We start from the raw sequence: 10,199 nt of genomic DNA on the forward strand, positions 1-10,199 counted from the left end.
CTTATTTTTCAGTGTCTTCATTTGATCAATTAAACAATTTTTCAGAAGTGCCCCTAATAATTTAAAGAAAAAAATTCACGTTTAAGTATTTGACAGAAACTTTTAGCAAAAGAGACTTAAAAGAGCCTTCAAGCTCAAACCCATGACCTTGGTGTTGCAAGCATCACACTTTATATTAGGAATAATTGCTGATCTATTTACTTAAGTTCATCATTATAAAGCATTTTTTTTTTATTGCAATCAATTTTACAATATATATAAAGAATATTTAAAGATTGCATAGAAGATTATAAAATGCAAAACGTTTAAATTAATAATCTTAAGAAAATTATATATTTAGAAAAAGATGATTAAGCATCTCCCAAAATCTCATATACATTGTTCTGTAATGTAAATTAACGGCAATAATTTAATTATTATTATCAAATTTGTATCAAAGTGAAACATTTTTAAAACATTTATTTAAAAAAAATTACATTGCCATTGTGTCATTTCAAACAGGAAATGTATTCTTAATTTATTCTTCTAAAAAAGTAAAATTGAAAACAACTTTTTTTAGTTGAAGGAATTGTTGGACATCTATTAAATAATTCAAGAACAATTATTAAATGTGACCCTGGAGCACAAAAACAGTCTCAAGTCACTGGGGTATATTTTTAGCAAAAGCCAGAAAAATGACAAAAATCATTAGGATATTAAGTAAAGATCATGTTTCATGAATATATATAGGTTAAATTTACTACTGTAAATAAATAAAAATATATATAATAAATTATTAGTAATATGCATTGCTAAGAATTCATTTGGACAACTTTAAAGGCAATTATCTCAATATTTTTTTTTTCTTTTTTGCACTCTCAGATTCCAGATTTTCAAATAGTTTTAGATGTATCTCCATTTTGGAAAATTTATACTTAAAAATATCTTACAACCTTATCTTACAACCCATATTAATTTAAATAAAGCTAATATAAGTATAAAATAATGAGGTGCTTAAAATAAAAAAATAAAAAATGGCAGCTACCCATCTGTTCTGAAATCATGTGTCAGTGTTCCGTCAATTCGTTTCATGATATATATGAATATAAAATGAGTCCATATGCTTTCATCCAGCACCATTATTGCGATATTGCCCACACTGTGTTTATGTTTTTAGCATATGCTAACAAACACAGGCATCATTTCTGCCCGCTATAAAATGCTGCCTTTGGACTGAACCATCTGTACCGAGACTAGTTAATGTATGAAAAAGCAAAGCAGCCAGACCGCTCGGAGCCCGGGGCCTACTCTCACCCATCAATCAGAGAGAGAGAGACGCAAGCTGTCGCCAGGTTGGCGCGTCAGCATTGTGCAGCACACGCAGGGGACGGCCAGCACTTCTTTTCATGTTTGTGCAGGAAGATTTGTCACTGTCCAATAAAGCTGTGATCATATTCAAGCCGTCCTCACTGGGAGTCGTTTTCATGAGAGGCTTTGACAGCTGCGCACACCATCATTTGTTAGCTGGAAAGATCTTTTGACTTTAGACTTTCTAAAATGCCCAATAGTTGAAATCGAAGATATAAAATATTAGGCACAAAGGCATCAGAAATGAACCAGGGGTCAGAATAAAAATGACAAAATGCACTTGATATTTATTTCAATTTCACTGTTTTTGTTTTTAAAGAAACTAATAATTTTATTCAATAAATAACATAAATGCATTAAATTGATCAAAAGTGACGGTTTACAATGTTACAAAGGTTTCTATTTCAGATAATTGCTGTTCTTTTTAACTTTCTATTCATCAAAGAATCCTGAAATATAAACATACATACATAAATAAATACATACATACATACATACATATATATATATATATATATATATATATATATATATATATATATATATATATATATATATATATATATATATATATATATATATATATATACATTTAAAAATATTGAGCAGCACAACTGATTTTAACACTGATAATAGTATTTTTATTTTTATTTATTTTTTCGCTGAAAGTTAACATATTAGAATTATTTCTGAAGATCATGTGACACTGAAGACTGGGTGATACAGGAAATTCAGCTTTGCATCACAGGAATAAATTATATTTTAAAGTATATTCAAATAGAAAACAGTTATGATAAATTCTGCAATCATACATAAAGTTATCATAAATATCAACAGATCTACTGACAGGAACACATGACACTTTAAAGAAATATCCATTGAAATAATTATTAAATATGAACTTTTTTATCTTATAAACTGTTGGAGTGTAAATAGGCTCTTTGCATAGTAAAATCACACAGCCTTGAGTGGCTTCTTTGCTTTAACACACCACGTACAGGTACAACACTCTTAAAAATAAAGCTGGTTTTCACAGTGATGCCATAGAACCACTTTTGGTTCCCCAAAAAAACGTTTTCTTAGTGTGAAGAACATTTTAAACATCTGAAATCCTTTTTTACACTATAAAAAAATAAATAAAAAGCTTTTGTAGAATGGAAATGTTCCATTAAACGTTCTTCAAGCAACCATCAATGGAAATAAAGAGCCATTAAGACTGCAGTTTTGTCATACTAGCGCCAGTCCGCAGGATGCAAAATGCTGCAATCCGATGTTTTGTACTTGAAATCTTCATTTGTGCAAAATCCTTTTATACACACACGCACACAGTTTGAGACTGTATTTCTCAAGAGCTAAATCAAGCGTGAAAAATACACATTTCTCCTCACAGGAATCCCGGGCCGACAACTGAAAGATCAGAGGGGAGATGAAGAGATGTGTCTCCTCTCCTCCTCTGCTTTCCTCCCTCTCCCTCTCACACTAAATGGAGGAAGACAATAGCACTCGCTTCGAGCACAAAGAGAGGGCACAGGGGGCAGCCGTAACACAGTCCCTTCTTTTTGTGTTTTTTTTCTCGATGCGTTAACCGGCCTGGTCAGCCTGCAGAGGGCCCTGACACTCCAACGGCAGCACAAAGGCCCTTAGCTCCTTATTTATGGGCCCATTGACAACGCTAAAGAGCTCCTGTCAGGGGCCTGCTCACAGTCAGCTGGTGAACATCCCAGCGGGGGGAGGCAGCTGCCATCCTACCCGGTGAAGAAGCTCCCTCAGCGGGTCCCTGTGTCCCTGCGGCCCCCCTGAGTCGGGGCCCCCCTCCAGGTCCCAGGCACAGGTGGGTATGGGAAGCTGAACACATTGTGGGGATTACTGTGAGCTGTGGCCTGGCCTGCTGCACAGGGATAATTAGACACATTGACTTGTGCAAAGCTGGTGTTTCCTGATTGTGGGCAGATGGTAACAGTCCATAGAGAGATAACAGCAGGGGATGTATCTGTATGTGAATGCTTGTTAGGGAAAGGTAGAGACACATAGGCAAGCATATAAACAAATGTAGTTTTTTCTAAAATGTCAAAAATGTAAATGTCAAAAAATGTATCTTTACCATGTTTTTTTTTTTTTTGTTTTTTTTTTTGCACACCATATTTATTTATCAATACATTTACTTATTTCAAAATACAGTAACAACAGAAAAATTGTGAAAGATTAATATTTAAAATCTATTTATAATCTATTAAATACTATTTTATATATGCACAGATTTTTCAGTAGGATTTAAAAAAATGTTTTTGAAAGAAGTCTCTTATGCTCAACGAGCATGCAATGTTGTTATTTGATGTATTTTTGATCAAATAAAAGCACCTATTTCCTAAAATACAGTTAAAACAGTAAAATTGTGAAATACAATTAGAAGTTGAAATAACTTGAATATATACACAGATTTCCTGTAAAAAAAAAAAAAAAAAAAAAATATATATATATATATATATATATATATATATATATATATATATATATATATATATATATATATATATATATATATTATTATTATTATTATTATTATTATTATTATTATATAACAGTTACCAAGGCTGCATGTAGAAAGCTATTTTATCGTTTATAACTTAGTTTTGTTTTTGTTTTGTTTTTTGATCAAAGCTTAGTTTTCAGCATCATTACTCCAGTCTTCAGTGCCACATGATCCTTTAGATATCATTCTAATATGATTAAATATGTCTGAGATTGAACCATCTAGTCTGTAAGTGGTTACATGAAATCTCATTCCCTCTTTTTGTGTTTTTGTGCCTGATGATACTTCTGCAATCTGTTCTGATTGTGACATAGCGGGATCATCTAATCAATACATGAAAATGCCTTCTGCGGCCCCAGATTCAGACTGACAGAGTTAATTAGGGAACCAAAGGTCCCAATTAGTGGGATTGGGAAGCATTTGTGGACATATTGTGGAACACACACACATATTGCTCAGGGAGGCTTCAGTTAAGAGAGATGCAGCGCTCAGTCAAAGGCAATGCTGACCCGGTGACATCCTGTTAAACCTCACTTCCTATCAGCCACTCAGTGCTCAATGACAAGCAAAACACAGCTGTGATGGGGGTCATACATGTACATAATGTGAGGGGTCCGGGGCCTCAGGTGTGTAGTTAAGCACTCTCATTAGGATTCAATCCATATGGGCTTTTCTGAATTCTAATGAGGTGATAAACTCCCCGTGTCTATTCCATTATGAGCAAATTCATTTCTTGATTATGTGTAACAGAGTGACGAGACAAACTCTCTCCCATGAGATTTTATGTGTTTTATGATTTTTTCCCCGAGTCCTCTAAACTACAAGACAGCTAATTTACCAAAATTATTGTAAATGTAACATTTTAACTTATAAAAACTCATAATTTAAAAAATTAATTAGACAAATAAAAGAAACAAATAAAAAAACATCCATATTTTTATTTATTTATAAACCTTATAAATGCAGAATATAATATTGTATGAATATATATAATAATCATATAAATTATAAGTTATATAAACGCTATATTTATTTATTTAGAGTTCTTACATTTCATGAAATATATAAAGTCAAATATTTGTCAGATAACATATTGTATTATATAAAAAATAGTTCTAAAGATAAAATATAGAAAGTATAGATTGTATGTGTGTGTGTGTGTGTGTGTGTGTATGTGTGTGCTTGCTATTTATTTACATGCTCGTTATATATATATATAGATATAGATATAGATATACATATATATATATATACACGTGTGTGTGTTTGTGTTCATGTGTGTTTATTTAGGAAATATACAGTATTAAGTGTTCTTTCTTTCTTTCTTTCCATACAGATTAGTCTAATATTGTTTTGTGATTATTGTTTTTGGTGGCCCCCACAGGCCGTCAGTGTAAAGACAGGCGTTTTCGTGTTTATCACAAATCTTGATCTTTTGCGGTTGCCTTACTACGCAGTGTTACGTGAAACATATTTCAGTAAACGAATTCACGCAAATTTCCCCCTTTTTAGTGCAAACTACCAAATTATATATCTGTTAAAATCATTAATAAATGATCCTCACTTTATCTAATGCAGTGTTTGTGAATTTTGTTTGGACGCGCTGGTGAGGTCAGAGTTCAAGCCATACTGATGACGTCATGCGCTGAAGATGGCAGACGGGTGAGTTTACAGCACACAAATGTTCATTTTATCAGTTTAATGCACTATATAAATAATATGGTGTCATGTAGCAACATGAAGTTAACTCTAAATAGTGCATTTCCTCGTTAAAAACATGTGTGTGACCTTTTTAAATGATGAGTTTTATTGGCGGATGTGAACGGGGAAGTCAGACGGGTTTGTTTACAAAAATATCACAGAGTCATGAACAAAAATACACTTTGCAGCCATCTTTATTATTAGTAATATTCATATAAACCCATCCCATATTAAAATAAAAAAGACATAGATCGTGTATATGACAGTAAAGTGATGAAATGGCTTGGTCAGATACTGAAATGAAGGATTCATAAAGCTCGTATGCCACAGATTGTTCCAGACTGTCGAGCTTGGCGTGATCAAACTATACACACGCATTATGAATTATTGATGATTGATTGATCATTCCTATGCTGTACTTTTAAATATCTGTTTCAAATATGTCGTGGATCAAATCTTATAAAAAAATGTTTTTAGATTTATTTTAGAAGAATTATATTCAAGACGATGTAACTTTCTGTATATTTTCTTGATATTGTGTAAAAACTCACGTTATAATTTAGATAATTAAATGCCTGAGTTTGACCTGAAGAGATTTCTATACTTCTTTAAATTACAACACATGCTTATTCATATTTAAGGCTGTAGAGTTCTAAGGATACTGCATAACAGCAATTACGCACATGTGTTGTGTGTAATATTTATTAATTATTTGAATCGTGTGTGATGATCGCAGGGAAGGAGGATGGTGGGGAGGCTGGCTGACACAGAGCTTCCAGGCCGTCAAAGACAAGGTGAGACAAATCCAAATCAGATCCAGTGTGGACCTACCATATGGATAATGCTAAATAGGTTTGAGGATTCTCTCAGCACTGTGTTTGGGGAAAAGCAATGATTGATCTGTGCTTTCAAGCAGTGGTAGAATTTCTGATACAACTAGTTAGATGCTTCTGTTTTGCATTCTTTTATAATTTTATTACAATTATTTATTTGCACAATATAAATGTAATAGTTGAAGTGAGAAATCAGCATACATTTTGTTTTTAGCATTTACATATGCCCCCCTTTAGCTTTATTACTATTATAAATTTATTTTATTTCATAACCTTTGTTTCAGTCTTAAAACTCTTAAATTCCAGTTGATGAAAATACATTTTTAATGTAGAACCAAATTTGTACACATTGAAACTAATTGCATGTAGTCATAAATAGTACATTTGTTTTCTTTTATAATATTTTGAACGAGATGTTTGTTTACACATGTGTCCATTACTTTGCATCACGTTAACCCTAACATTTGTATTAAGATGAATTTATCTGACTATTTAACATTTATTTGAATGATTATAAGTTATTTATTTTTTTATACAATGAATATTTGTGTTCATAAAATGTGTCCATTACCCTGCATTACATTTGGTTTCAACTCTGTCTGTATTTTTATTCAAATTCAAATTAATATTATATTCATATTTCATGTTTATTTGAATGAATACATTTTAAATAATGTTAGTATTCACAAAACTAATATATATGAGTATTAATATAAATCACACATGAATATGAATATTAATTGTATAATGATCTGTTGTCTCAACAGTCAGCTGAGGCGTATGAGTTTATCAAACGGGATCTTTCAGAATTCTCCAACGTGGTCCAACATGACACGGCATGCTCTGTTGTGGCGACAGCGAATGCAATTAAGACCAAACTAGCAGTAAGGAAACAACTTTACAACACACCAAAACAATGTTAACGCTTACTTTCTTAGCTTGTTTAAACGGTGTTTAGTCTTCAGCGCAAAAGCTAGACATAATATGCCTTTTGTTTACTTTATGTAGATGCAAACCCTAGCCACAAATGATAGTTTATAAGCTGTTTTGTTTATTTAGGTTGAAGGTTCATCAGAGGCAACGGAAAAGGTGAAGAAGGGCATTTCGAATATTTTGGGTGTGATCACAGACACTTTGGTTCCGGCTCCAGACAAGACCATTGACTGTGATGTCATCACGCTGGTAGCCACTCCGGCAGGCACAACAGAGGTCTATGACAGCAGCAAGGTCAGCCACTTCCACACAACTTATATATATTATTCAGTTTTAATTTATGAAATATACACAATTTTAATAAAAAAAAAAATACATATTAAATCGATGTATTGTTGTTGTTTTTTCTGTCAGGCTCGACTCTACAGTCTTCAAGCAGACCCTGCTACATACTGCAATGAGCCTGATGGTATGTAAACCCTTCATGTTTTCTCAAAATTGGATGTGGGATTTTGAGTTTTAATGTGTATTCCATTTAAAAAAAAAAAATTTTCAGGCCCGCCACAGCAGTTTGATGCCTGGTTATCCAGTTTCAAATCGGAAGAGAGGAAAGCTGAGATCTCTGAACTGCTCGTTAACAGTCCTGCCATAAGAGCTCTTTATACTAAAATGGTATGATGCAACTGTTAATTTATGTCCGTACCGACCATGATTCATCTATGCATGTAATTCCACAAACCAAAATAAATAATTAGCTTGTGTTCATGTCAGGTTCCAGCAGCAGTGGCTCATTCCGAGTTCTGGCAGCGGTACTTCTATAAAGTGTTCCAGCTGGAGCAGGTACAGCAGATCCGTGTCTAATACTGCCACTTGAGCTGAAATCAGGCTTATGAGCTTATCTGAACACACACAGCTCAGCGGCTCAAACAACATTATGACGGTCAGTATTAGGCGTAGGATAGGCTTCTTTTGTTGAGGTTTCATTCTATGTTGTAGTTAGGTGGGCAAGTTTGTGGCTACATGGTTAGAAGATTCAGACTTATACATTCAAAGGTTGTAGAGATTCGAGTCCTTGGGGCCGGCCAGGAATTGTCCGTTGGCGGGGAAGTGAATGTACAGGCACTCTCTCCCACCCTCAATACCAACAGACTGAGGTGTCGCTTGAACAAGTGCCACCGAACCCCACAACTGCCTCCCCGCCGGCACCGCAGCATAAAATGGCTGCCCCCCTGCTCCGGGTGTGTGTTCACCGTGTGTGTGTGTTCACTGCGTGTGTTTCGCACTGTTGGATGGGCTAAATGCAGAGCACGAATTCAGAGTATGGGTCACCATACTTGGCTGTATAATCACTTCACTTTTTTTTTGTTATTTTTTTTTTTTTACTTTTTAAGGTGAAAAAAGTATCAAATACACATTCAGTCAGTTAAAGATTACCATGGTAGCTCATCTGCTGGTCATGGTATGTATATGCAGTAGATTTGCAGTCTTTAAGTGCAGGGCCATTGTTCTGAACCTGTTTAAAGAATTAGTTCACAGAACAATATATATAAAAATACACTCACCCTCAGGCCATTCAAGATTTTAGATGCAGTTTGTTTCTTCATCAGAAACAGATTTGGAGATATGTAATATTTCATCACTTGCTCACCAATGGATGCTCTGCGTGAATGGGTGGCCATCAGAGGGAGAGTCCAAACAGCTGATAAAAACATCACAATAATCCACAAGTAATCCACAGCACTCCAGTCCATCAAAAAATCACTTGTGAAATGAAAAACTGCATGTTTGTAAGAAACAAATCCATTACTAAAACTTTCTAAACATAATCCATAATATTGCTTTCTTCAGAAAAAAAAAAGTTGTCTCGTCTCAATCGGGAGGGAAATATGCACAGATCAAGCACAGTATACAAGCCAAAAGAATGCAAAAAATAAAAATAAAAATCTGTTCTGATGAAGAAACAAACACGTCTACCTCTAGGATGGCCTGAGGGTAAGCTGATGAAATTTTGTGATGTTTCCAGAACTGTATGTTTTCAATAAAAACAACAGTTGTTTTGTTGATTGTAGTTAACTTTTTTATTATTATTATTTTAATACATCATTTAATTTCAAATAAATAAACTTAATTCATTAAAAATCATTTTAAATTAACCTCAAGTTAGTGATTGGTCTGAAAAATGCATTTATGCAATTATGATTTAATAATGTATTTATTTCTTTAATAATACCTTGTGTGTAACACATTTATTTCTTAGACAAAATAAAATTTCTCATTTTCAGTTATTAAAATCCATCTAATTTAGATCCAGAATTTGGAGTAATATTGTGTACATTAAGTGTTAGATTGATATGAAGTGAGTTCACTCGAAAATGAAAATTCAGTCATCATTTGCACAACCTTATGTCGTTCTATATATTTCTGTAAATCAAAAAAGTGATCAATAAAACTGGGTCTATATGTTCTAGTAGGAGGATACCAATGAATATGTTTTGTGTTTTAATTAGTCTATGTAGTGGCATTTTAAGGGGTTGTGCAGCTCCTTCTAATGTGACTATATTTATAAAACAGCTCAGCCTCTTGTTTATCTTATTTATTTACAATGTGTGTGTTTATAGGAGGAAGCCAGGAGGGTAGCACTGAAGCAGAGAGCGGAGCAGACGGATCATTCTGAGAGTCTTGGTTGGGAGGAAGAGGACGAAGAAGGTTTGACTGAAATTTAAATCATTTAGTGCTATTTATTTGGATTTTTATCGGAAAGTGTTTTACTTCAACTAGTTTTTACCTTGCTGTTTATTTTCCTTAATAGGCAGCTCACTAGATTTTAGAAACTGTGCCTTTATGTTCCTTCATCA

At 33.5% G+C, this 10,199-nt stretch overlaps 1 protein-coding gene across 1 annotated transcript; it reads left to right on the forward strand.

The window, feature by feature from the left end:
• The first annotated feature begins 5,470 nt into the window (after positions 1–5,470).
• On the forward strand, positions 5,471–10,079 carry LOC113092950 (BSD domain-containing protein 1-like). The gene is made up of 8 exons (XM_026258748.1): positions 5,471–5,539; positions 6,315–6,372; positions 7,179–7,295; positions 7,471–7,638; positions 7,759–7,813; positions 7,901–8,016; positions 8,116–8,184; positions 9,963–10,079. The coding sequence occupies exons 1-8, from the start codon at positions 5,529–5,531 to the stop codon at positions 10,065–10,067; spliced, it is 699 nt and encodes a 232-aa protein (XP_026114533.1). The 5' UTR covers positions 5,471–5,528; the 3' UTR covers positions 10,068–10,079.
• The last annotated feature ends 120 nt before the right edge of the window (positions 10,080–10,199 follow it).

This window comes from Carassius auratus, unplaced genomic scaffold (genome assembly GCF_003368295.1).
Source record: "Carassius auratus strain Wakin unplaced genomic scaffold, ASM336829v1 scaf_tig00214790, whole genome shotgun sequence".
In the NCBI taxonomy this organism is placed as follows: Eukaryota; Metazoa; Chordata; class Actinopteri; order Cypriniformes; family Cyprinidae; genus Carassius; species Carassius auratus.

Excerpts from the sequence above, each read along its gene's own strand:
- LOC113092950 (XM_026258748.1), top strand. Across the intron at positions 6,373-7,178 it reads TCCAGGCCGTCAAAGACAAG|TCAGCTGAGGCGTATGAGTT; the intron begins GTGAGACAAATC and ends TTGTCTCAACAG. Across the intron at positions 7,639-7,758 it reads AGGTCTATGACAGCAGCAAG|GCTCGACTCTACAGTCTTCA; the intron begins GTCAGCCACTTC and ends TTTTTCTGTCAG.